General features: G+C 38.9%; 2 protein-coding genes across 2 annotated transcripts in view; one reads left to right on the forward strand and one right to left on the reverse strand.

The window, feature by feature from the left end:
- Window positions 1–17,021, forward strand: part of MTBP (MDM2 binding protein) — a 29,216-nt gene extending 12,195 nt beyond the window's left edge. The window contains exons 13-22 of the mRNA XM_074145448.1: window positions 884–997; window positions 2,336–2,506; window positions 2,934–3,027; window positions 4,443–4,598; window positions 7,206–7,301; window positions 10,760–11,026; window positions 12,289–12,535; window positions 13,478–13,591; window positions 15,284–15,349; window positions 16,986–17,021. Of these exons, the coding sequence (XP_074001549.1) occupies window positions 884–997; window positions 2,336–2,506; window positions 2,934–3,027; window positions 4,443–4,598; window positions 7,206–7,301; window positions 10,760–11,026; window positions 12,289–12,535; window positions 13,478–13,591; window positions 15,284–15,349; window positions 16,986–17,021 (1,361 nt within the window). The remainder of the gene's footprint in view (window positions 1–883; window positions 998–2,335; window positions 2,507–2,933; window positions 3,028–4,442; window positions 4,599–7,205; window positions 7,302–10,759; window positions 11,027–12,288; window positions 12,536–13,477; window positions 13,592–15,283; window positions 15,350–16,985) is intronic.
- Window positions 17,022–21,112: 4,091 nt separating this feature from the next.
- Window positions 21,113–27,662, reverse strand: part of SNTB1 (syntrophin beta 1) — a 115,800-nt gene continuing 109,250 nt past the window's right edge. Inside the window, exons 6-7 of the mRNA XM_074145009.1 lie at window positions 26,107–26,297; window positions 21,113–24,749 (exon numbers count right to left, since the gene is read on the reverse strand). Of these exons, the coding sequence (XP_074001110.1) occupies window positions 24,657–24,749; window positions 26,107–26,297 (284 nt within the window). The 3' untranslated portion in view covers window positions 21,113–24,656. The remainder of the gene's footprint in view (window positions 24,750–26,106; window positions 26,298–27,662) is intronic.

Consider the following 27,662-nt stretch of genomic DNA (forward strand, 5'->3'; position numbering starts at 1 on the left):
ATTAGTTATAAGTGTTTTAATGTACAGGGACATCCAAGTAATATTAATGCAACTCAAATTTGCAGAAACTTAGTTTAAAAAGTGTGTATTGTTGGTGTAAAGACTGACCAGCCCATGCCTAAAATCTAGTCAATTATCTGTTGACAAGCCTGTTTCATTGATGGTTTAAAATCAAAACAGCAAGGCTGGCGGGCAAGTGGAATTTCATGATCATGTCTTCAGTTACTTGGCATATGTCCCTGTTACTGCAGAGGGGTTAGGGTATGAGTGAGCAGACGATCAGCTGCTCCACTAGGTAAGAGCATCTATGTAGACATTTATCTCGGAGTAGTTGTCCTGTTACAACTACACGTACTAGATAACTCTGCTAATTCCTGTGTTTGCTCTCAGTAATGCTGATGAAGAGCACAGTGACCTGCATCTTCTCCTCTTATTTCCTTATTATCGAAGTAAATCCGTGTGTGATATGACTGACTGCTTACCATTTGTCCTAATTAAAATCCCATTAGGATGGTGTCAGAAGACTGAAAGTCCTTGACTGTATGTTGAGAGAAAACTTTTGTTTCCTGGTATCAAGCTTAGGATCTTTTTACCTTCTTTAAAGTCATGTTAATTGTGTTGTCATCATACTGGTTTTTTATAGAAATTCAAAAATACTGGTCAGACATCTATTCCAAGTTATCCCGCTGGAGTATTAATTAAATTGTAATTAATTTCATTTTTTTTCCCCTAAATGATTAGCCATATTTGAAAGTCTGGTGTTTCCTTGGAATATGGAATTGGTACATCTGCTGAGTTTATGTCTTCTTTTAAGAAGTACTTACTTGGTGTCTCCAAAGTCCTATGAGAGATCTTAATAATAGATTTCTCCTAATCTGTACAGGCTTCTGTATTGCTGACTTGATAAAGTCTCTGCCGCATTTTTGTGGAGAGGAGATTGTACAGAGAGAAAAAAAACTGTCTCGTCTCCAAGTGTTTGCCTTGAAGGAATATCTCAGTAAGTAACGGGGAGAGCACTGGTAGTTCTCTGACTGGTATTTAAAATGCCTTTATTTCAAACTGAATGTGACGGTTCACCTTACAAAACATAGGTGAGTTGATCACTTTGTGAAGAAAAAAGTGGAGCTTTAAAAAGAAACTGTTTGCAGTATATCCATCGTTGTATGTCAGATAATGACTTAAAAATCAAGGAAAAGAGAACACTGGACTGGTGGGTATTTGTTACACTAATGCTCTGAAAGCCTGAGCATAGTTTTGGAGTAATTCTGTAGTAATTAACTCCTTCTCTGCTTTGTTTATTTTATGCTTTTTTTTTTTTTTTCCCCAAAAAAACCCTTACTGCTGGGTGTGCCTTCTGTGAAAAAAAGAATTCTGTTTCGGAGTTTTCATGGTTTTTTTATTTTATTCTTTCTTGCAAAAGTCTTAAACAGCAAAGAAGGATGCATTGGAGATCTGTTACATTTATCATGATACATCGTTCATAATAATAACTGAAATGTCATCCTCTGTAGATTTTCATGACTTTGTAGAGAAGTACATTTGACTGTCCTGATTTTTTCCGTCTAAGTCCATTGCTCAAAGAGACTCAATTAAAACAAGAGCTGCTTGTGAGAGATTGGCTAGATTATTGAAAATGGCATACTGTGAAGATAATTTAAGGGTATTATCATTAACAGAATACCAGTTTCAGGAAAATAAGGCTTCTGCTAATACTCTTGTCTTCCACCTCCCACCCCCATTCTCAGATTCCTGTCTCCTTTAACCCTGAGCTTGGGGCTGCCTTAGAGCTTGTGTTTCAGTTTGTTTTGAGCGCATCACCCATTTCCATTAAGATGAAGACTGAATAAAAGCAGTTGGGATTTGCTAGTCATCCTAAATCATATCAGAATTACCTGACCCTTAATATTCTGACCAAAAAGACCAGAACAGGCTATCAGTCGTATCGGAGCCACACTCCTGCCATGGCACTAAAAATAGGTGGGTTGGAGGCTCTGCGGTCTGGAGCTTTTCATGTTTAGGCTCAGCAAGCCCAGATGTTTTTTTCTGGGGGATTCAAACTGGGGTATACTCAGAAATGTGCATACACAGAAATTAAAGGACAGAAAAAGGGTCATTCACGTGTGATTTCAGCTATTCTTACTGCTAAATGTTTTTCACTTCCCGATGGAATACACCTCCCATGCCTTGCTTAAGGGTACAGTAGTGTCAAGTTAACTTGCTTGTGTTATTGTTTTGGGTTGGGGAGTTTTTTGTTTGTTTGATTTTTAGCTGACTAGTTATTATTTGTTTCTTAGGAAATGTAGTAGCTTTTCTTTCTTTCTCTTTCCTTTTATAGAGAGAAAGGAATTGACCGAGCAGCCTCCAGTTATTTCTACTGATGAGTTCAAAAGCTTGTTAGAACTTACAAGAGAATGTTTTTTGGACCTGTGCAACACTAGTCTTCCTAAACCTGTTCAACAGAAGGTTGCCGATACAACTAGGTCATGGTCATGCACTCTGACTTCTGGTAAGAATTGTTATTTAGAAAATACACAACTTATTCTCTTTTGATGTGTTATTTTCATACCTGTTGTCAATTTTTTACTTAACGAAGGAGAGTCTTTTACCAAGAAGGAAAAATAGAGGAGAAGTAAAGCAGCTTTCTAGGCTTTTTGCAAACTGAAATTACCTTTGCGTTAACTATTTCCTTTCTTTTCCTTGGCAACAAAAATTCTGCAGAAAACATTTCTGATCACAGCATCAGGCAGGTTTTCCATGTATTTTTATACTTTTATATATATATATAAAAGAGTATATAAATACTTTTATATATATATACACACACTTACATATATATATTTATATAAAGCAGCATATATGCATATATAGATATTTCCTTAAAGAATAAGGTTCTTTACTTCTGTTAAGGCTTATCCACCAAATATTTCTTGCAGAATCTGATTTAATGGAGCCAAATCCATTGGAGTGGCCAGAAAGTCATGTTCTTCAGAATTTGGAAAACTTTGAAAGAAACAAACAAAAAATGAGGTAATAGTTAAATACTGGAAATTTTCTTTATAGTGGCAATTGAACTTCACTCTACAGGAACTGTATATGTTGACAGCCATTTTGTAAGATGTTTTTAAATATATCGATAATCTTTCACAGGAAACATTGCTTAAGGCTAAAACTTAAGTTTCTATCAATTTCTGAGTGTGTATTTTCTTGGTATTCAAAGTGGTATTGTTTTGATTTTTATTGACAAAACATAGCTGAGAGTTAGCTAAAAGTAACATAGTTCCAAAATTGCCAAAATGGCACTACTAGAAAATGGTAGCTATAGTAGAAACACATACAAAAGGGTTTTTCCCTCCCAACTTGCCCTGCAGCATAAATAATTAACATAATACAGCATTTTTTGTCAGCATGTACAATGTGTTTGTAATCTTATCTTTCCTAAATACTCAGGACTTAGTATCAGATCTCAAATAATTTTAAAGTAGAATATCCCCTTGGTTTTATGTTTAAAATTTATATTTAGTTTTGTTTTTCCTTCAGTGCTGTTTAAGTGAAACCTGTAGACCTTTGCATCACTTAATACAGCCTATTGATTTCAGGTTAGCTCTCGCTTTTATATAAGACTTAATGATCTTTGCTGGGTCTTAACTTTTTTGCTGACAGGTCTTTAGAGCCAGGTGTCCAACTGCTTTTTTTCTTAGCCACTTCCATCCCATTTCTGTCTTTCAAATGGGCCTAGATTGGAATTCTGCGTGTCAGAAATTCTCATATTAGATATCTGCTTTCTTGTGGGTATCATTATTATTATTATTTTTGGCTCTTGTTTCTCAAACAGGTAAAGTTCTTCCTTCTAATTAGCTGCTGGAAAGCCTCCTGAAGGACCTTTCTGTTCCATAATCAGTTAATGTTTGTTTCATTGTATTCTGAACTGGTTATCTTCTACTTATCCTGAATCAGTGTACATATGTTGCTTAACAGTAGAAAAGAGAGAACTTTGCTATACTTGATTGAAGATTGACACTAAAAAAAAAAAAAAAAAGAGTGCAGAGTTACATGCAGTAGTGGCTTTATGGTGCTTTTCCTGCATATTGTATGTCTCTTTTTTTTTTAAACGGGAATTAATTTTTGATCTTACAGGTCCATAAATGGAAAAAAAAGGATGGATGGTGTTCTTCCTGTGTTCTATTTTAATAAATAAGCTAAAAAACCTTGAAGAAATTTCTTTGGTAGGATGGTAGAGAATTTGTGTCAAATAAGTTTATTGTGAACATTGGTGTAAATGTTCCAGGAGCAACCTTGTCCGTTTTACTTTAGAAATAAGTTCAGTTGCTCCAGACTAGCAGTGACTTTTTTTTTTCTTTTTTTAATACAGTGAGATTAGTACATTGAAGAAAAAAAATAATCTTAGATTGGTTTGTTCTTTTTTTTTTTTTTCCTGTTTTCAGAGTTTCTATGTTTGCACATTCATCTGAGCAATTGCTGGGGCATAAAGACAGCCAGCGGGAGTCACTGACACTGCTCGATGCTAAAGAATTACTGAAGTATTTCACACCAGAAGGGCTGCCAGTTGGTGATCTTCAGCCACTACAAATTCCCAAACGGTATGAATCCAGTATATTGAACCTACTGAAGATCATGCTCGGAACTGATACAGGGGAGTGTGAACAACGGCTGTCTCAGAGTAGCACAACTGGATTTGAGTCTGTAACTCGCAACATCCTCGCATCACGTGCCTGGCAACTGTTACAGTCCTCCAGTTGGTGTTGCTATTTAGTTCTTTCAGAATCTGAAGTGGCCGGAGATGATGATGTTGGCCCTATGCATTTAAATAACAAGATAATCACCTGATGCACAGAAGTGTGCAAGTAGACCTTTGCCATGGCTATGCTACTGGCTGCCGCCACCGTACACATCCATTTCCAAAAGTATTTCTAGCAAAGCAAAAGTTATTGTGGTAGAATTTAATTTTATTGGTGTCTCTTTCATTCAGTAGAGGGGAGATTGGGTGAGAAGACAAAGTGAATAAAAGGCAATAGCTGAGCCTATTTAAATGTGTTTGTTTCGTGTCATGCTGGCCCAGCGTTCCTATCTGTATTCTTAGGTGGTGAAGTGTTCCTTAAAGGAAGATTGTCTACTCTGACTGCTTTGCAAGTATTTATCCTTAGTGTGTCTGCTAGTAAGTATTAGTGTATTCACCACTGCTCTTAGCAGGAAGATTGATACAAGGAATTAATGGAGTAATTTTCAGGTTCTGAATGTCTGTTAGAGTTAAGGCCAACCTATATAAGTGTCAGATAGTGTTTGTAGAAGCAGAGCCTATACTATTATGTGCCATAGACTGCTAGGTAAGCAACACAATCTTTACAGTCGCTCGAGTTGTATTTGTGGACCTTTTTAATGTGGAATAATAGAATGTATAATGGAATTATTGGCTACAGCCCTCAATCTTTTTTTTTAAACTTTATTATATCTAATCAATTAAGAGGGCTTGTGAGAGGGAAAGGTTCTGTAGGATTTTGGAGACTACTTATTGGAGTTTTGAAATTCTCTTGAAGATGTTCTGAGTGGAGAATTGAAGCAAGTTGGAAAATATGCAGTGAAGATTGAGTCTGCTACAGAGTTGTTAGTTAATGAGTGCAGATGACTTAGGATTTTGGCTATAATGAAAAGTATTTTCATTCCAGTTAGTTGTGTGGGAAAGAAATTAATAATTTTTTCACTACAAAAATGCTTTTTTTAATCCCTGATTTTTCAAAAGCCTCCAGCGAACTTTATATTGTAGAATACTTTGATTCTCTTGAGTGATTTGCTTTGAGTTATAGCTGAGTGAGGTCTGAATTTGAGGGGGGCTGCCCCAGTTTGCTTGGATTTCTGCCAGTTGATATGAGAGAGCATGATGACGAAACCTGTGCTTTGTAGTACATTGCTGTAATGGGAGTGTCTCTCATAGTTCTTAGAGATCTTGGATATCTAAGGGAAGTATAAAGCCAAAATCAAGATACTAGATAATAAAGCAGACTAAATGTTTTTGCTTGAAGGCTACAAAGTCTGCCAGTGCCTTATACTGTATGTCTGTATTCTGCTTGGTCTGAATAGAAACCAGAAATCCTATGAAAATACATAGCGAAGTTGTTGTCTGGAGGATGGTGACCCATTCCCTTTCTAACATGCCAGGTTGCTGTTACTGTTGTCCAGCAGAACTCTGTACTAGCAGCTGCTCTCCTCCTAGCACATGCTCTGATTAGATTCTCTGGAATAATTAGTAGCTCTGCACAGTAGATGTTCAAGCACAGTGACTACAGACCCTAGGATTTTCCTGACCAACAGAACGAAAAAAGAGATTTTATGACAGACTGGTGAATTAAAGGAGTTTTCACTTGTTTTGCACGTTTGAGCTTAAATAGAGGTTTGATAGATTAGAGTTTTGCCTGACAGCCTTTCTAAATGACCATCTTGCTAGATTCAGTATTGCATCTTTCCCTGGACGTTTTTCTCAGATAATTTTTCCAGTGGTAATGGTGCAGAGACGGTTTATGTGAATAAAACGTGAAGCAATGTGTAAGTTTCAGATGCTGCTACATCTTGCCTACATCTCTCCCCTTCTTTGAGATAATTGGGATGTGACTTTACAGGGTGTGTTAGGATCTAGCAGCAAGCTTTTTCTGTCTGTCTTTCTATGGCTTATTCTGTTGAAATACTTTGAAATACATTCATATGATTTAATTGCAGAGTATTACTGGCTGGAATTAAGTATCACAGGAGCCAAGTTATGAAGTCTTGGAAAGGTGAGACAGCAACTTGAAGCTAAAGGGAATGAATTTACTGATTATGGGAGGTCAGTTCTTGGTTCCTCTCAGTTCATTCTACTACTCAGGTAGCAGCAGTACTCTACTACTACACCCCATGTGTGAAATGGGATTATAGTTGCCTGGTTTTATTGATAAATTCTTTGGAGCAGTGACCTCTAAACTAGTTGAAATGTCTATGAGCTTCTGTAATAATAATAGATCAGTAGGTATTAGTCAGTTGAACTTAAATTCTTACTTTAATAAAGATTTAATTTTCCACTGATGCTGTACCCCAGGGCCTCGGCTACAAGACATGCTGGTTTGGTCTTCCTATGTCAAGGCATTTGTATCTGACTTCTGGAAGTATAATTGATCCTGACTGTAACTAGTTAAAATAAATCTGTATTTTTTTCCTTTCAGTGAAAACACATTCCTTTTGACACCAGAACTTACTCCTCGGAAACTCAGAGGTTTGCCTTTTGAAAAAGCAGCTGGATGCCATTATCATGGACTTGAGTAAGTTTTCTGGATGCTTTTCCCAAAATTATTTTTCGGCTTCCGGTCAAGGTATAATTATACCTTGATTTCAAGAAACATTTCAAGAAACATGATCGCCAAGTATGCAAAACTTTATTTATCCTTTTCCTTCATTGGAACAACTTTGCACGTGCCACCTCTCCCTTTCTTACCTTTATTTTGTTCACTGGTTTAAATTGCAACCTGCCTGCCTTGATGGCAATGTAAAAAATTTCAGGTTTTTTTTCCTAAGCTGTACTGCTGTAGCTATTCTCAGTGTCTCTGAAAATTTTAATTCAGAATTAGAAGTGGCAAAGGGAAGAGTTCATTAGTACGTATCAAGTCCCTGGAGCAGCACATAAATGAACTAAGTACGTAATTTTTCCTTTGTTGTTAAATTGTAGGCACTTTCAGACTAATAGTCAGGAGGTTTGTGAGACCTGCTGTGAAGCTAACTGTATGTTCAGGGAACCTGAAAACACCACCAGCAGGCAAGTGTTAGTGGTAACAGTCTTTGAAAGGATCGATAAGGTTAGGACTGTATTTAGTGCCAGACAGTCAGCATTTATTATTTGTCAAAGCTTCAGGTGGGGAAACATCATATAAGTAGCTGTATAAAAATTGTTTAGAAAGATATAAATGTTGAGATTGAGGAGAAGAGGAAAAGGACATACACAAACACAGAAGTAGATAATTCAGCGTAACTCTTCTGTGTGGATAGACTCTTAGTCTTAATGCAGTATATATTTGGGAATGCAGTGGATACCAAGCATAGGCCATTCAGTCATCATGCAAATTTCTGCCACCTCCTAAAATCAAGTTTTCAGACTATCGAAATGTGACTAATGATACTGCTGGCATTTTTCTCCTATAAACTGCACAAATAGTTTGGTTAAGCCGATGTTTAATATCTGGTAATTTTAACCACGTTCTCTAGGGAAGTGAAGCAGTCATTCTGTCTGTTCAGCTATCTGTTTCTGCTCTTTTTCCAAGTGGTAATTCGTGAGCCCGTTAGCCTTTTTAGATTTGTAACAAAAGCCACAGAGAGGCAACTGGGTAGATTGGAGCAATGCAGATTCCCAGGTATTGGAAGAAAGGCTGTTGTCGGTAGCTTGCTGATCTGCCTGACCTCAGCAAGGGGTGTGCGTGGGGCACAGCACAGCTCCTGCTGCCTCTTCTCATAGCAAAATCTGACAGGTAGAGACCACGGAGAGGCCTGGATGTCATGGAGAGGAGGGAGATCCTGGCATATTAATGTTACAAGAGGAATGTGCTAGCAATAAGGGAGGGAAGCAGAGGATCAAGATGGTAGAAAGTAGTGTGAAAGGGAGGAACCTAAAGCTGCACAACCGGAATATCTTGTAGCAAGAGGATCGTAGGAAGCATATGGTCTTTTGGAGCAGATGTGTTTTGTACCATGCAGTTATGATTGCAGTTCCCATCTGCATAGCTGATGTATTTATATTTGGAAGTAAAGTCTTGTCAACAAAACCAGGAGTCGCAGTTATGATTAAATCAAATTTCTGATGTAATGAACCTGTGCCAAACACTCGGATCCTGTGTTGCAAAGAGAAAGTAATTGCTGTTAAAGCAGAGTGAGTAAAATGGCAATTTAACTTCTAAAGATAAAAACATTTTTATCTTTGTAGGGGATGTGATTACTCAGGGGAGTGAGAATATAAATAAGGAAAATTAAATACCTTGAAATTTGTAAGTTAAGAGAACTTACTCTTATCAGATAATGAATTTATTTCTAGTGGAAAGTCTCACTCAGCTGTAGAAATGGATTTAGTGGTCTGCTATTAGAAAAGTGAATTTCTCCCTGAATATGGAAATACGTTGAAGAAAGTGGAAAAATCAGATCTAGTGATTTAATGTAACTTTGTGTTAAGAGATAAAGGTAAATACTATTTCTAGAGTTCCTAAAAATAGGAAACATTGCTAAGTAGTTTGGAGGGAGGGCTGAGAGATAGCTCACATTGTTCAGAATGCTTGTTAAGAAAAGGATGGAATAATATTGGATAATAGTGTTGTCTTTCCCTGAAGAAGAGGTGATGTAAGTTACTGGGTATTGGTCTCTTGCAAGGAATCGTGGAAATTATTTGCACCAGAGAAGAGTTAGTTAAGAGGCATTTTGTATTGTTGTAATTTCACAAGTGCGTTTCACTGAGTTATCAGTGTTCATTTGTTCTCTTTCAGCTCAACCATATTTAATACAGTTTCTTCTTTTGATTTGGTTGATTAAGCCACATATTCTTTGTAATCAGTAGGAACCTGGGAAGCTTGTGCTTGTTCAGTGACACTCCTGTATTTTTAGCATTTAAAAATGTGACACTCTCATATAGCAGTGCATTTCCAAAAAGTGCAGTTAGCAAAGAATCTATACTAAATAGCATTTAAAACACTTCCCATGCCCTGTCTTCCACATATTTACACTCAATTACATCATTACAATCTCACAGCAGCCTAGTTTCTGGCACAACCTGGCTCTTCCTAAAATTATGTCAGTTTCGTTGCATTTTGGGATTCCTGAAGCATTGATAACTTGCAAATTACATATATTGTACTTTAGATTGCTTTCTTCAGGCATTTCCTATGTCATTCTCTTATGGCATATGCACTGAAAAAAATCTCAGGTTGGTTGTTTGGTTTGGTTGGGTTTTTTTGACCGGGAAAGTTGCATCCTCCAAGGAATAAATGGAGGGATATTGTATGATCATATTATCACATTAGAGTGTATCATTTTATATATAATAACCTGACATTTTCTGGATCTCAATGTTTTGGTGGATGCTTGTAAGGTCTGAGGTTTGACAATGCTGTATCCACCATGGTGTGCTGGGTTCATCATGTATTTGGGTTCAGAGCTGTCCTCCTTCCTGTTTTACTGGAGTTTCCCACTGGTTCGCATGTGAATGGGGGTAACATCTGTTACATACTGACTGAATTAATTGAAGGTGTTCATTGCAGGAATTGATGACGTTTAAAGGTCCCTTCCAACACTAACTATTCTATGATTCTATGAATATGAAAACCAGTGAAATCTAAAATGGAGAGACTGGTGATAGAAATGTAACACAGGGCTGACTATGAGGAGCAAAAAATCTGTTGTCAGCATCATAATCCATCACTTATTGTTCAAGGAAAAAATTCTGCTAATGTCCATGGAAATCTTCTTTGTAAGACCACAGGGTAAAACTTACAAATAGGCTACAGTTCAGCTTCTTCGCTGGAGTTAGACTTAACTACAGTTAAATCCATCAGGCACGTGTTAATTTACTGGGCTGTTTTAAGGTATCTTTCAGACCAATACATCAGTCCAAACAAAAAAAGTTTTTGAGATTATATGATAGTCAAAAAGTCAGTTATTGTCTGGTTTGATTTTTTTTTTTTTTTTTTTTTTCTGATTGTAAGAAAACAAGAGACTTTCAGAGATTTCTCACCGATTTCAATTTCAGGTATTGTCTAGATAACAGAAGAGCCTTAGAGAGAGATGTGGGATATGCTGAACTTCAAACTCGTCTTATTCGCTATGAGACTCAGACTACTTGCACCAAGGAGTGCTGCCCTGTGCCGGTTGTCTTGAGCCCTCTCCCGTCTCCTGCAGTCGTGTCAGAGCCTGGAAGTGTCCCTGATGGAGAGTCTTTACAAAGCGAACTCAAAACAGAGGCATCAAGACTAAAACGCAGATCAAAAGACTTGGATTGCTTTTATCCCAAGAAAAGGTAATGCACTGAATAAAATAAGTCTTTAGCATGAAATATTTCAGTAGTCTCTTGTGAAATGCATCTTTTCTTTCATCTTGAAATGTTCTTAGTGAAGCTATCTAGACAAATACTCTAGTTGTTTAAGCCTCTTCTGTAGCTTCATTTCTTTTCTCAAGTGTGACTTCTCATTGATGGCATTAGATTAATCAAAACCATGCAGCACAGGCACATTTTATTTAAGATATTTGGGGTTGTATGTTGCAAAGTCTCAAGTGCCTTTGAAAAGATGACAGGTAGCCTCATCTGAGACCGAAACTGTCAGTGCTGTTGCAGTACAAATGAACAGCTAAAGATTTAGAAAGCCAAGCACTGTACAAACAGAATAATTGAATTCCTAATCCAAAGGACTGCTGGGATAAGATGACCTACCAAAATTCAAACTTATTGTCAGCCTTATTTATTAAAGTCTTTTCTGGAAGCCTAGTTTTTAAGACTTTCCTGTGTACCTTGTCCTCACTGAGAAGATGCAAACTCTTTGCATCAATAAAAAATTAACTGTTACATAACACTACTTCTGCGTTCACTTTTTTTTGCTGTAATGCTTCACTTCTTCCTTCTTTCCAGTTTGATACCCTTTGCAATCTCATCACAGTAAGCCTTTAATTAGAGGTATGGCTTTAGGAACATCCATATCTTTTGCAGCTTACTGGATAGTTACAAAAGAAGACGCAATTGTACTTAGCATTTCATAAACTGGAGTTTCAGAATTATGAACGCTCTTACAGTTGAAGGATGAAGCATTACAATGTTCCAGTAGAATTGTAATGCTCAACTTCCCAGAGCTAAAGATGAGTTGTGACATTCCTGTAGGGCCAAAAGGAATTAGATCATGTAAAGAAGTTTTGTCTTATCCTGAGACTGGAGGCCAGCAAACTGTGCTCTTCCTCACTGTCTAGATGCAAAACGACCCCTTCTGCCAAAGAGTTTCTCTTCTTAGTTATCTCATTTCTTCAGTTTGTTTCTAGGCGTTTCTAATCAGAGGTGCAGTGGCTCTACGTATCAGAGACCAAACCAGGCAGTGAAGTGTTCTTCTAATACAAACAATGTTATGTAATAGAATCCTGTCTGCTGTTTTCAGATGCTGTTTGCAAGAACATATAGTACTAACTACACTCGGCAGCAGCCTCTACAGCAGAAACAAAGGCACCAAAAGAGTCAGTACAAAATCTAAAAGTTCTTTTTATTTTTTTTTTATATATTTTTTTTTTTTGTCTTTCCAGGCTAACCAAATCTGAGAGTACAGATTCCCTCCTCTCTCAGGCAAGTGGAAGTAGTGGGAATCACTACACAGTTGCCGTAACAAGGAAGCGCTCCGAAAGATCGGTTTCTTTAGCTTCGATGGCACTGAAACAGCCTGGCCAAACCCCCAAAGTAACCGCTAAGGCTGACTCAGCAAGTCGCATACATGCAACCGAATCCGAGACTTCAAAGCCAGCTAAGGAATCAAGATCCCAGAAACATACAAGGGTAAAAGTCTATGCTTTTTGCTTACTGAAAAAGCATTTGCTTGACTACTTTCCATGTGACTTGATTTTTTTATTTTTTAATTTAAAGTGAACTGTCTTCATCTCTGTTTGTTACTATTAAGTTTCATTCTGTTCAGCTGTGTGAGGGAATCCTGCAGGCACTGAGGAGGGTGCTGCAGAGGCAAGGAGTGAAAAAGTATGTAAGAAGTATTATATCACACCCAGGCAATTAAGACAGAGAGATAACAAAGGAGTAAAAAGGGAGTAAAAAAGGTGGGAATGCATATCAATGAATAGGAGTTATGAAATGTAGAAAACTCATGTAAAACCTAAAGGCACCAAAGAAATATCTGTGCTGGAAGGGTGTCCTGGTTTCAGCTGGGACAGAGTCAAAGCCATTGTGGAAGAACAGACTATTCTGAGAATAAAAAGATATTCCAGTAGTTGAACAAGTCTATTAATTGTGATAACGTTTAAATAATTTGATGCAGCAGTGTTTCATTAATAGTTGTATATAACATTTTGAGATGTTTAAACATCTCTGATACAAAGAATGTCAGAGTAAATTTTCTAATCTGACTGCAGTGTCTGATTTTTTTTTTTTTAAATTTTTTTTTTAACATGGATGTGTCAAGGGAATATCAATATAAAGTTATATTTTTATGTATATATTATTTTGGAGAAGAGAAAACCCAAGCCATTATAAATTTTTTTTCTGTCTTCCAAGCCTCATGTGAATATTCACCGATACGTTACATTGCTTTGACATGTAAGCATTTCCTTAATTTTTTAGATTAAGGAAATGGAAATAGATTGTTAAATAACAGAGCCAAGATCAAAAAAGTTCAGGTGTTGTGTTTTTTTTTTTATTTTCTTGCTTTGAACAATTTTTCATGCCAATAATTGGGATTAACTTTTTGATTGTGTTTCTATTGTTTCCAAGATGCTGAAGGAGGTGGTCGCCAAGACTCTTCAAAAACATGGAATTGCAGAGGATCACAAGTGCTTCACATCATGCAGCCAGCGCCTATTTGAGATATCAAAGTTCTACTTAAAGGTAACTGGAAGATGTGCTCTTATAGTTGTTTGTTACTAGTGAAGTGAATCCATTCCTGAATAAAACTTGAGATGGACTATGGGATATTCAGACTTGATTAAGCTAATATTTCTTAGTGCTGTGTTAGTAGAGTTTAGAGTGTGTGGATAAACCTTTGGACTTGTTGTCAAATACAAAATCTAGTTTAATGGTATATTATAGTTGTTTATTTGTTTTTAACCTTATGAAGCAGTAGTCTTTTATGTGAGATAACAGACCATTGCTTTAGCATGGTAGGTAAGGTCATGCTTATACTTCCTTAGCTGTTGTAGCTGTCTCCCAGCCATAGCTGTGAGAGCTCAGCTTCTCCCTCGTTCTAAGGTTGTTGGCTCAACAGGTACCTTACAAAACTGACTCAGGCATTCTAGTTCCCTGACACGCTCACAGAAGTCCTTCTTAAATGCACTGTAAATGTGCACAACTATCTAACGCACACTGACTTGGCAGCACTGTGTAGAATTGCACCAGCCTCATTTTTAGAAAGAGATGAGAATTCTTTCCATAATACCTAGGACACTTTGTGAGTCAATGCTTCAGCCCATGTTATTTCTAGTAAGTAGTGACTTAATAGTCTGGACACAAAATTGAGTTAAATTACAGTACAGGGTGTTTAAAAGCTATTGCTTGCAAGCTGAGCTGCTGTTTCTGTTCATTTGCATTCATTTATCCTACCGCTATTTGTGAACTAACTCAGTTTAGTCAACTTCAGTAAAGGTGATTTAAGCTAAATGAAGTTGCAGTTGAAGAGGGCTGAATGCTTACACAGACAATTAGAACATCTTGCTGATGAGAATCAGCGTCTTAAATAATTGGAACGCAGTTACGCAGTCATTCCATAAGCACTCCCAAAATCTCCCTGAAATATGCCCTGAAGGAAAATCTTCTAATCCAAAATCTGAAAGAGCTGCGTGTAGGGATGGGTGGGTAGGGTAAATCAGACGGGTTCATGGTGCCATTCCAAACAGGGGAGCAGAAGGAAGAGTACTGTAGGGATTCTGTCCTTGGGAAAGCCCATAGAGAGAAAGGTGTAGCAGGATTTTGTTGTCCTGAACTGTCATGCGGCCCCAAGTCTGTAGGAGCCCTTTGAATCCTTTTCTGTGCTGCGTGCTTCAGAAGCATGGTATCATTGGTATCATCTTCCTTTGGAGACAAGTAGTAATTGAATTCTCTTGGTTTTCCTTTCTCTTTAGGCAGTTAAGTGCTTGCTTTGTTTGAAAGAGTGGACTAGCTTGGGCTAAGTGGACTGCAAAACAGACAAGCCATTCCAGGCTTTTCCTATCTTGTATTGCAGTCTAAGTGCACAGTTGATTTCCATGTTTATCTAGAAATAAGATTTCAATCAACACTGTAAGAACTTTGGATATCATTTAAGAAAAAAAATAATGTTTCTTTTCTGGAAGTGTGTGGAAGGTTAGGAAAAGTGTGGCTCAATAGCATGATTGAGTACTAGGTTTGGATTGTTGTAAGGAAAGCTGCAACCCGTTGGAATAATTTAGATTATTTCTTTAAAAAAACAAGTAAAATAATTCTTCTGTGGTTCTGAACAAGGTGATAAAAGTATAACCTTCACCCTGATTATTAGGGCTCTTATAATCCAAACTAGAGTGAGCATATGAGTTTGCTAACTTCTGTGGCTTTGTGTTTCATATTTAGGATCTTAAAACTTCTAGAGGACTTCTTGATGAAATGAAGAAAACAGCAAACAACAATGCTAAACAGGTAAGACCTTTTGTTTATTTGTTCCCGTAACTGGTGAAAGATAAATGTAGCTGTGGCAGCTTGGCTGTAGGATGTAGGTTTAGTCCATAGCTTTAAGAGATCAAGAGGTGCATTCCATTGGCTGCGGGTCTCGGTTTCACTCTCTGATCTCACAAAAACTTTCTCTCAATCATAGAATCATAAAATGGTTAGAGTTGGAAAGGACCTTAAAGATCATCGAGTTCCAACCCCCCTGCCGTGGGCAGGGACACCTCCCAGTAGAGCAGTTTACTCAAAGCCCCATCCAGCCTGGCCTTTTCCAGTTGCATATATTCCGGTTTTAAATGGTATTCTAGCTATAGCGGCCAGTATGATGTGCCACAGTGAGAAATGGAAATGAAGGCAAGAAATGTTTCCACATCTCTGGGAAAAAAATAAAAAGCAGAGATCAGATCTTCCTTCATTTGAGAGAAGCCTGGATCATTAGAGAATTCTTCTTTCCTTGTGTTGAAGTAAATAACATTTTGTTTCAAAGGTTAGGAAGCAATAAATGGATCTATAAAAGGAAATAAATTTCTTAAAAATAAGCAATGAAAATTAGTAATTTTAAGCTTGGGAATAACTATAACCGCAAGGGCTATCAGATGAGCTTATTTGTGTGTAAGGTGGGACTTACATGAACAGTAGCACACAGCAAATGGCAGGAGTAAATACTCCTGTCCTCCAGAAATTAAGTAACTCTCTGATTTAAACTTTGAAAAACATGCTGAGGTGACTCCATGATTTAAAACAAAACCAAAAAAAAGATGATGCAAACTTGTACAGTTTTCAAAATAATAAATTGTGGGAGGATTTGGACCGGGGTAGTTAAATAAGAAAACCTCCACTCTTAAGGGAAGCTGCTAGATCCCCACAGAATTTATTCTACGAGAGCAGTATTTATTGTGCTCTGCACTATGTTCCCTTGTGAATTGCTTCCTACAGTTCGTAAGGTTTCAAAAACTCCATGGGTTGTGGTGTTTGCTGGAGAACTGGGATACTGTCTTTGTACACTGTTTCTCACCACCAGCTTTGTCTGGGGAGACCAGCTGGTAGTTTTAGGTATGTTTGCTGTTGGCAAAAGAGGCATTAAAATCGGGCATCTCTTCAGGTGGGCACCTCTCCCTGTATTAGAGAATACTTTGAAACTACCTTACAAGAAATGTAATTGCTCAGGACAGTCAGTGGGCTGAACAGGTACCCAGTTTGGGAAACAGCAGTAATACTGGCGGTAGATACATCAGTGCACAAATTATCCTGTATTCTTTCTTCTATGGCTTTAGGAATTTTTGGGGCTGGAAACACTGGCTGTTAGCGTGTGTGCACCTTGTTGCTGGTACATGGGGTGAAGTAGCTCAATTCGGGGGATCTAAAAATGCCTTGTTGGGAAGGCAGCGCGTTCTATAAAACAAAATCAATTCTTGGGTAATGCTGTATCCTCTCAGTTTATTAACAACACTCTCTCCTATTGAAGGGATTACTCTTAAATCCTGTTCAGTAAACACCACAGGGGTGGTGATAAAGGTGGTGATAAAGAATTGATAAAATAGATGCGACGTTCATAACTCCAGTTCTTGAAAGGAACTTATGTAAACTGTTTTCTTCTTTCTTTTCCCAGGTGATCGAATGGGTTTTGGAGAAGACTGGCAAGTAGAGGCACGGACCGGCTGCTGTTCACGCCTTCCTCCAAGCTGCCCCGACAGAGCACTTCCCATTGTAAGGAAAACATTACGCTGCCCGACGCGTGCGCACACGTATCTACACACCAGAAGGACTCTGGTCAGTGTAAAGACTCATATAGACTTATATAGACTCAATTCTCAAGCACGGTAGTGCGTTTTAAAACTTTTTATACAAAATGTTTTAATTTTTTATAAAAATTCAAATGAAAAAAAGTTTTATTTTATATGCATATTTATTATGTTTCGTTGTTAAAAGGAATATAGCTTGACTTGGTTTGATGAAGCTTTGTATGTTTTTCAACCAGTATATTTGTTTTTTATGTGAATAAAACCTCCACCAGATTTAATTTTAATAACAAAACTACTTTGTTTCTTTTTACGTGAAAATGTCTATTTATTATTTCTTGCTGTTATATAAACAGCTGTTTACAGCGTTAACCGTTGAAATTTTATAGAATAATTAAGAATAGATTCTTTTTCTGCAGTTGAAAGCAAACAGAATTTGAGTCACCAGTATCTCTGTGTTGTCGTATAAGGAAAAAAAAAAGTATGTCTTTTGAAACGTGATGCGAGGTTCCATTAAAGACAGGATCATTGTTTTACAAGCTGAATTTCCAGGATAATTTCACATGTACTCTTTGTAACACTCCTTAGAAACAATTCGTAACAGAGTTTTGAGGTTTCTTTTCATGGGGGAGGAGAAAATCAAAGCGATAGCAGTGATGGTGGTTGGGAGAGCTGTGAAAGAGCTGCTGTGCTACAACGAAGTGTAACGGAAAGGATAATTTCTACCTGAGTTGCAAGCACAGGAAAATACTAAATTCAGCCTGTTTGCTTAAACCTTGGGCATGTGCCTGGCCTCTACTACTATAATTATTCAAATTAGTATTATGTTGAGATGAGGAGTTCCTACCGAAGCAAATCTATTTTACAGCTTTTAATGTAAGGATTTCCTATTCATCATATAAACTAACATGATTAAAGTTGATAGAGATGCAGTGTTAGTGTTTGCTATATTCTCCTGGAAGGAAAATGGATTAAGCAATACTAACATAAACGAAATTTAATATTATGAAAGAGTAATTGAACTAAACCATGTGTAGGTTGGACTTAATGCTGTAAAATCTACTCATTCTCTTAAAAGCCTTCCTGATTTTGTGATTCTTTGCTTAATTCTGTTTTGTGTAAAGCCAAGCCCTAAGGAGGTTGTTCATGTCTAAGAGGGTCTTGCATTTAACTCTTCTGTTCCCTTGTTCCAATGTGTATTGTTCTCCTGAACTCTTCAAGACCTTTCATCTGTGGGTGTGCACGTGTTTTATCCGCACTCTGAGGCTACGGAGCTGTTTTTCTCTGCCAGTGGCCTCCAGCGAGTGCAACGTGTGACGTAACCCAGCTCAAACACATCCGATTTGGAGCAGGATTACATTTATCTGCAAAACCCCACATATTCGTAGCACCCAGGTTAACAGCTTCAAGGGTTTTACTGGTTTAGTGAAATAGAAACACAATCATAGAATCATTCAGGTTGGAAAAGACCCTCGGGATCATCGAGTCCAACCATCTACCCTACTCTACAAAGTTCTCCCCTACACCATATCCCCCAACACCATATCTAAACGACTCTTAAACACATCCAGGGACAGTGACTCCACCACCTCCCTGGGCAGCCTATTCCAGTGTCTGACCACTCTTTCTGTGAAGAATTTTTTCCTATGAGGGTAGATAATTAAAAAATTATTAAATAAGTGCATGAATGAAATTGCTCCAGTGTATTAATTACTGTGTATGGCTCACACTTCCTTGCATTCAAGACAGAAATCGTTTCTTCGTGGAATTGTGTGAATATGCTTAGAGACAAACAATTCAAAATACGTGAACACTTACACTTCTAATGTGTTAAATTTATAATATTTTGCAGATAAAAGAAGAAATTAAACAAGGTATTAATCTTCCTTAACATCCAATATTGCATGAAGAAAGTCTCTACTTCCAAATAGAGAGAGAAAAGCCTTAAGTTATAGTCTCATATCCTCAGCCTGAATGCTGATATTATTGTCCAAATACTAAAACTTTCATTTCCCACTTAGTTTTGGGGGGTTTTATATACTTCTAGTTACCAAAAAAATTGCAGTTAACAAATTATGCATAAGTTGATAAGCAAAAGTACAGAAACTCTACATTTCATAAAATACTTACAGCTTGCTGCCATGAGCAAAGAAAATCCTTTTCAGGAAGGTAATTAGTAATCTTTGACTGGCTTTCTTGATGGAAAACTATCTGCGTGTATCTGTGCAAGGGCTTCTATAAAAAGGTGCTTTTTGAAATGATTTTTTATTATTTTCCCATTCCTCCCTTACCTCTCTGTGGTGTCCATAGTGAGCCCTGGCTTTAGATAATATCTGTCTTACTTGATGAGTAAGTAGAACCCAATGGTTATTGTTGTAATTAATTCTGTAGACTCAAAAGAGTGGCCTGAAATGATCAGCAGGAAAGCAGTTGGGGAAAGGTAAGCGTTTTGATGTGTTGGTTGTTTGTGTGATTCCCGGTGCTGAACTCGTACAGCGCTGCCCGTGTCTCATTTGCTCCTTGTTATTACGTTGTGGTTTTTAGGGTAGGTGAGGGCTGGTTTATTATCATGGTTTAATAACGCTGTGCCCCGTTTGAGCTGTGATAACTGTCCTCCTGGCTGTTCTGAACCTACAAAAGAACATGAAAAATCATTTGACTGAACAGCGTTAAACTAAATTATCTTACATCTGTCGTAGTCCAAAAACCCCACGCTAAGGTTTCCCCCAGCTCGACTAACATGTTGTAACTTACGTGATGTGGGATGTGATGTTACTCTTTGCCTCTCAACTTCAAATCATTTTGTCTTTTGTGGCTGGTGAACCCCAAATCCAGTGTGCCCTGCGCGTGCTTTCCCATAGAAGCTTTGGGTGGTTGCTTTCATGCTTTTGCAAGCCAGGATGCGTGTCATATTCACCAACATACACTTACGGTCTCCCCATAATCCACGTTATGCCCTTGCACAAGGTTGGGGTAAGACAACACCGATGTGGTTGTGATGACTTGATTGATTATGATTATTCCAGTATTAGAGCAATTGCATGATGAATATCGCTGGGCTACAACACAACTTAACTGGGGTACAAACGCTTTTCCAAATTCACGCTCTCCAGTTCTCCCTTGGGATTTGTTTTCTACTGCCTCTCATTATTTACACAAGCACAGAAATTCTGATGAAGAAAACAAACTGAAAAGCTAATCCTATGTGGAAAAAGCAGCTGATGTGTTCACAAGAGGTTGTTATCTTTGTTACTTAAATAGTTAATGTTTTTTCCCCTCGTGCTTTTAAACTAAACTTTTGCCCTGGTTAATCTAGGGGTTCACTTATATCAAGCAGGCTGCCGTTCTCAAAATTTTGCTAGTATGTTATTAATATCTGCTCTTTAAAATGAAAGTCACCACTGAATTAAAGTGTGTTCATTTTAGATACAGTTCCAAATTACTTTAGAGTAATAGAGTAATTGTCTGTGTGCATATATAGTAAGATGTAATAGATACTATAGTACATATAATAAATAGCCCCAGCAAACAGCTAGTTATAAACCTGCCAGTTTGACCCTTATGAAAAATAAGATAAATTTACAAATGAATGATCGTATAACAATCTGGAGCACATCATTTGTTTAAGTCCAATTGTGCTTCCACTGAAACCAAAGAAGCTCCAGTTAACTTTTAAGTGATTAAGTGGGTAAGAGGACATTGAGAAGTCTTGCAGATGGAAATCCCATCAACCTCTACATCAAATCATCTGTGCTTCCGAAAGCGAAGAGCTGGACGGAACGCGCTCCTGTGTCCTGTAGGAAGAAGGAATCCTTACTGGCTGCAGAAAGAGAAAGCACTTGTTTCGTTATTTGGAAAATACCAATTCTCAGGATGTTCATGGTAGTGGTTTACTTGGTAGCACATAAATAAATAAATTTTCTGATTTATAAAGTACCTTAGGAGAGATGCTGGTTCCACTTAAAGAGCAGGACTCGGGAAACACCATTTTGCCGTCCTGAACACAGTCACATCAGCTTTATTTTCTTTTATTATTTGTTTTTAACAAACACCTTATATCACATTTTTCCAGTAACATTTATGTTCCAACATGTAGCCAAGTCTTTCTAAGGGTGAGGCTGCTATTACAGACTTTCTGATCGGACCGTTCAATTTACAGCCAGTATGTTGTGAAAGGAATGAAACTCTAGAATACCCCTTTTTAGGGTTTCCCTGCAGCTGGTCTGCCGGACCTCGGGTCACACTGAAGGAACAGCCTTAAATTTCTGCAGCGAGCTCCTCTGTTTGGGCCACTAAGTTAAGAATTGGAGGGGAAGACAAGAACATCCTTTTTTCCATAACCGTTCCTAAGAACTAAGCAAGGCAGGTGTTGGCTTCATCCCTTGAATGCGGAAGCTTGAGCAGAAGTGTCTGTTCTTGGGGTGTTTTTATGACTTCTGTAACTGCCCAGTTAAACAAACACAAGCGACAGAGGAAGCCTTGTAACTTCAGCAGGTGAGTCTGAATGGCCTTGCCCAGAACATCCCTTTGGCCTTTCAGTAAATACCAGCAGCCAAAAAAAATGCTGCGGGAGTCTGCTATCGGCCTGGCATCACCAGCGCCGCTGCTGCGCGGACACCGGCCTTACCTAATAGGAAGCACCGATGCTCTGTTGAGAGATCTTTAATAATTCTGTTTGTTTGTTTCCGAATTTTTAGAAGTCACTCCATGAATAGGATGAACCGTCCTCTCAAGTAACTGAATTCTTACAGACTGACTGAGGTTTAAAATGTAGTTTCCCCAGCCCAAATCCAAAGGACAGGAAAGCCTTCCAAACAGCTTTTGTGGGTACAAAGTAAGCTCACCTCACAAAAATCCAATAAATGACTTTATTAAATATATTCTTTTCCTCTAAAATATAAATATTCACTATACTCTTATAAATGTGGAGTAGGTCCATATTTCATTTGTCTATCCCATCCAAACATGAATCAGTCCAAAATCTGAAAATGAAGAAATAGCATCTGTAATTACTTTTTTCTATAAATATATATAATACGAACTTTCTTTGCAAACTGTTTAGTTATTCACTTATACTTCATATAGTACTGAGCACCTTAGATTACATATTGTTTCATTTAATTGTTGGTACTAATATAGGAATTTGTAATATTTACAATGCAGGTACATGTTAGGTGTAACATTCCAGTGATTTGTAAATATTAAAGGAACAAGGAAATAGTGCAGTATAGTTTACATATGTATTTAACCTACCCCACAGGATGCAAGTTTTCACTTTAACCTCTGCAACTTTTACAGGAGCCTGCAGCCAGATTTTTTAAGTTAGACTTTGGAACAGCAAAGAGAAGTGTCCTGAATCACTTCTTAGAAACGTCACACAAGGTTTTACGTGTCGATGTGATGTGAGTTCACACTCGCTCACCCCACCGTACCCACTGCTCTCCACCTCTCAGGAGATCTTCTCCTAGAAGCTTCCAAGCCAAAGGAGACCCGAGTAACTGCCACAGAGAGTTACGTGAACGGCAGCGGTCGCTAAATGAGAAATGTTTGGAAATTATTGGTAAGTTCCGTAACCTGTTATCCCCTGCCTTGGGAATTTACAAGAGGACTTAATTTTTAAGTGCGAGTACCGTGACAGTAAAACCAAAGTTCCCAGCTCGGTGATTCCCCTCCCGCGCTTGCTTTTGACCGGTGAGAGGTGCTGGGAGCGGGGCTGCTCGTCCAAATGGCAATTCAGCTGTTGGTCTTCAATGATTATTTTCTGTATTTGCGAATTCAGCTCATCTTAATTTTTTAATTAGGTTTGATGATTAAGATACCTATGGAAACCACCATGAACTAATTCCTATGCTGTGAATAAACAGCATGACTTACGCTTAACTCTCAGGACTTATCTTAAAAATAACATGGAACCAAACTGTGTTTTTAATTTTCCTTTTTGCCAGCCAAGTGATGCTAAGTTGAAACTTATGTGCTTTCTCAAGAATAAATGAAGTGTTGTAATATGACAAGTGAACTTTCACAAACTTTGGATTTATTACTTCCCGTACAGTTGCTGTCCTTCGAAGTGTGAATTTAGGGCAAAACTCTAAAAGCAAACAACCCCCGACCCCTATAGGAAGGAGTTCTGGTAACAAAGTAAGAGCAATATAAATGCCATCCCTGTTCTACTGCTTTCTGTTCCCACCCAACCACACTGAGCCAGTTGAGCAGCTCCAAGTCCAGGCTGTGTGTATCCTCTCTGATGGTGAAGGTTAGCATTCCTGCTTGCTTCGTGCCCAACCTAACTGTGAAGAAGGCTGACACTCAGTGAAGCGCATGTTTTGACTTAAAACAGTAAGTTTTGGTGCAAAACAGGAACTAGAAAGTTGTGGGTATGGAGGTGAACATCTTATGTTTCACCAGCAAGGAAAAAATGTGGACTTGCCAAGTCATGCTCCTAGGAGCAGTTCCTTCCATATTAAGGCTTTTCTGGCAGTGCAGCTCGTGTTCCTGCCCCGGTGCGTTTCCTCGCTGCGGAGCTGCTTAAGTAACTTTTCTGATCTAATCTAGAAAACCCTCAAAAAAATCAACTCTTCCTGCTTCCCCACATTTGTTCTTCTACGAAGACCACACAACCAGCCTTGTCAGAGTTGAGGGGGTGACACAGCAGGGGTAGGAGGACAGGAAGCTCAGCGTGGCTTTCTATTGGAAAACTGCTGTGGAAATGCACTGGCAGAAGCTTAGGTGGTATCTTTTACCTGAGCTGAGGATCCCAGGCAGCTGGAACTCATTAAGCTGTTCTGGGAAGTCACTATAAAAATACATCCTGTGTGTTCATTAATGAAGGATGCTCCTACCTGTGCCCCCTGACAGCCAGCTCTCAATACAGCGCTATCGCTAGTCTTGCTTTGGGCCCATCACTAGGAATGTATGTAAGATGTCTATCATTTAATTTTGAAGTCCTCAGCAGGGACCCTCCAGCTGTTCGCTGCCCCCAGCTGTACTGCTTTAGAGCATCCCACTCACAGCTGCGTATTTGTGTGCTCTGCTGGGTGTTCAAGCAACAGGTTCTGATGGCGCCCCAAAAGAAAAGTCTTCTGTAAGCGGTGCACAGCTGAGCACAGAAACAATATTTTACTTTTGGGTGGTGGGACAATCTGGTTTGGAGAACTTCTACTTGACCAACCTTGAGCTTGCATCACAACCAACACCCGCTCTTGTCTGCTTAGCCCTTTACTTATTCTATATAAACAAGTACATTGAAATAGGCACAATTTATGATTCTGAAACTTTTACATGTATCATACTACACGCTTTTACTGTCTCACATGGGATTTAAAAATCCCATTATTTACAATGAAATCCACTGTTTTCCTTGTCATGCCACCTCTATAGCTGATCAGAATGGAACCTGGGCCTTGGAAGACTGCAGAAATGACCAGGGCCTGGTACTGAACCCCAAGGCGGTGTGTGCTGCTACTGGTACGGGCTGCTGCTGTTGACTGTCCTTCAGATTAGCGCGGTCACGCTGTCTGTCTGCAGAAACAGATGTATCCTGCTTATGCCACCAAGCCAAGTCTTGTAATCTTTGCCGACAGGAAGGAATGAATGATGAACACAATTGGTTTTGGACAGGAATGAAGGTCCAGTTGCTGAAAGTACAGAAAGAAATCAAGTTGAGAATGATTAGATTAGATTGCAGCTCAAATAAGCAATCATTTACGGAGTACTTGATTTGCTGCCTGGTATTTTCAACAGACTTCTATTAATAACAACTCTTTGTTACAACATACTGTCTTTTCTTTGCATACAGCTGCAAATATTTAGGTTACTAAAAGTAAGTAATAAGCATCTTGAGAGCAGATGAGATCCTGGTGCCTCTGGGCTTGCATCCCCCTGGGTATGCAGCAGCAAACTGAGCCAGATGCTGCAAGCGGTTTTCCAGGAGGTTCGACCTCTCCATCTTTTTGGGCTCTGTTTCCAAGCAGGGATGGTGGTGGGGCTAATGTCCAATACCCAGTGCGTCTGCTGTTGGCCACTGCTGAAGGCAGGACACTGCACCTTCAGCTGATGCTGCACAGTTGCTCCTCTGTTCACACAGGTGGCAGTGACACCGAACTGAGACTCTTATCCATACTCAACGGTTCAGATGATCTCATCACATGCTTGCTAAGCGTGACAGACTTGTCCATGTGGACAGGAGGTTCAGCACTATGTTCACATCGAAACAAACCAGATTTGCCTTTCCATCAGTCATGTATCAACTTGATGGAGAGCTAGTAACAGACTCCCTTCTGAAAGCCTGACAACAAGCAGTTCACAGAGGACATGTTATCAAAGGCGATGTGAGGAATTAAGCACCCAGTGTGCTCAGGAACTGCTGAAAAACATCTGTCAGGAACGACCATGTTTATGTACATAATTTATGCTAACTAAACTTCCTGTAGGAATAAGCACCTTATTTAAGTCATTGTGACAGCATAGAGGCCTAAGCAGACAGTCTGCACTACATTTGTAGTCTTCAATTTCTTTCAGCAACTAGATGTTCAAAAATGTCTAAAACATAGCTTGTTGTCATAACATAAAGTCCCTATGTGTTCACTGGAATTAATACTATCTCATTCTTAAGTTCTTCCACCCGCAGTCATTTAAAAAGTGAAATGGATACATATAAAATTTCTAAAATCTGGCTATGTAGAGAGCAATTTGTTCTTATATTTAAGAAAACTTTCATCCCTCTGTGCGTGGTTTTACCATTTTCTCTCTCTTTTTAGTTTATCTCATTCTAAAGCCAGATATTCATGCTGTACTAGAAAGCAAAGCATCTAAATACTGGTACTGGAACCTGGTACTGCTCAGCTGTTATTAGACTAGAATAGAGTATTTCAGTTGGAAGGGACCCACAACGATCATCTAGTCCAACTTCTATTAGCGCTTCTCCACCCCCACAGCCTGAAGGACCACCAAAGAGATGGTAACGTGCATCTCCCTGCTAAATGCAATACTTACAATTTCTCCATCCTTTCCTCCAAAGTCTAAATAAAGCATCCTTATCCCATCATCTGAGGACATTTTCAGTTTTTCGTAGGGATATTGTGCAATTGTCTTAGAGAAGGCACCATCTTGCGGTTCAGTTGTAAGAGAGAACCCATGTTCGTAATGGATGGTCAGGCGGCACTCCTGGCTTTTATACGTGCAAGCTGAAGAAGGAAACAAAGTCTGGACATTAATGCCCTTAAAAGCAACAGCTTCCACTGCGCTGCAGGTATCTGCATCTCACATTTGATCGCAATGCTATCTTTTGGAAACAAACCTTTCCTGAAACGGAGCTAATCACGCTCTAACTGCACACCTGCAGATACGGAAAAACAACAGGAGCTGTTCTGTTGTGCAAGGTCCACGGATGGTTTGTTAGTTGTGGTGTAAACGCACAGACTAAAATCGTGCTCGGTGATAACAAAACCAATGTCAGTCCTTTCACTTTCTCACTGCGTTCTTCATATTGCAGTGTACACCTACATGCTGACACAAAAACAAGCTGCTGAAGTTTAAGAAGGCTCAGGCTGGCATTTCCTCCTTCCAAACCTTCACAAAGTCACAGCTACTCTTCTTCTTACGCCTGACATACATAGTCAAGATCAATAAATGTGGTGCAGAGCGCATGAGAAAATTAGACACTGTAGAGGGTTTCCCTAAAGTATTTTGAAAAAGATGAAGACACTCCTGAGTCCTCATTAGTGTTGTGGTAATTGAAAAAGGGCCCAGATGATTGTATATAATAGCTACTGCAGCAGAAAGTCTGCATCGTCCCCTCAGCTCAGAAACATGGGCCATGATCCAAATTAAAAAATGAAGAGTTTAGGTGTTCACACCCCAGATACTCTTTTCCACCACTTTCCTGTGAACCATTCTGCCAAGAAGGGACCTTGGCACTGGGATAAAAGCACCACGATAACAGAAGGGGCTGATGCCCTCCTGTTTTTTGAAAGAAAGTCATCAACGTCACCGGGCTGAGGAGATGGACATGCCTTCGAGGTGGTTCTCACATTTACAGGCAGTCAGTGGAGATAATGTTCATCTTTACCAGCCCTGTCAACTGGTGAGATAGTCAGGGAAGGACTTCCTAAATCCTGGGGGCACTCAAGAGACAGGTACAGCCACAAAGCCCCAGAGCCACCTCATGCTAGCAGCTCCCTGGCCGAACGGGGCATCACCCCAGAGCATCTGCAGCCTATTACTTTTATTCCAGTAGATTTTGCGTGTAGCGAAGCGCTGAAAAGTGACACCCTGGTGTTCAGAGAGGAAAATGACTAGCTGTTAAAATGTAGCTTTTGAACTAGTTTGTATTTTTTTTACTCTTAAGTGTGCTGAGCTGGGTGAATAAGCGACCAATTCACTCTTGTGAATGTGTTGGTCCTCCTCTGCCTCCTCCCTCTGCAGGAGAAACCCCTGCTAGGTTCTCAGGGGTCTCCCGATTCTCAGAGAAGTGCTCTTTTCTGTGAGTTTCTCTGACAGTCACTCCTCCATGACACACAGCCCTACATGGCTGACTACAGACTTGTGTC

This window comes from Numenius arquata, chromosome 3, assembly GCF_964106895.1.
Source record: "Numenius arquata chromosome 3, bNumArq3.hap1.1, whole genome shotgun sequence".
NCBI classification, from domain to species: domain Eukaryota; kingdom Metazoa; phylum Chordata; class Aves; order Charadriiformes; family Scolopacidae; genus Numenius; species Numenius arquata.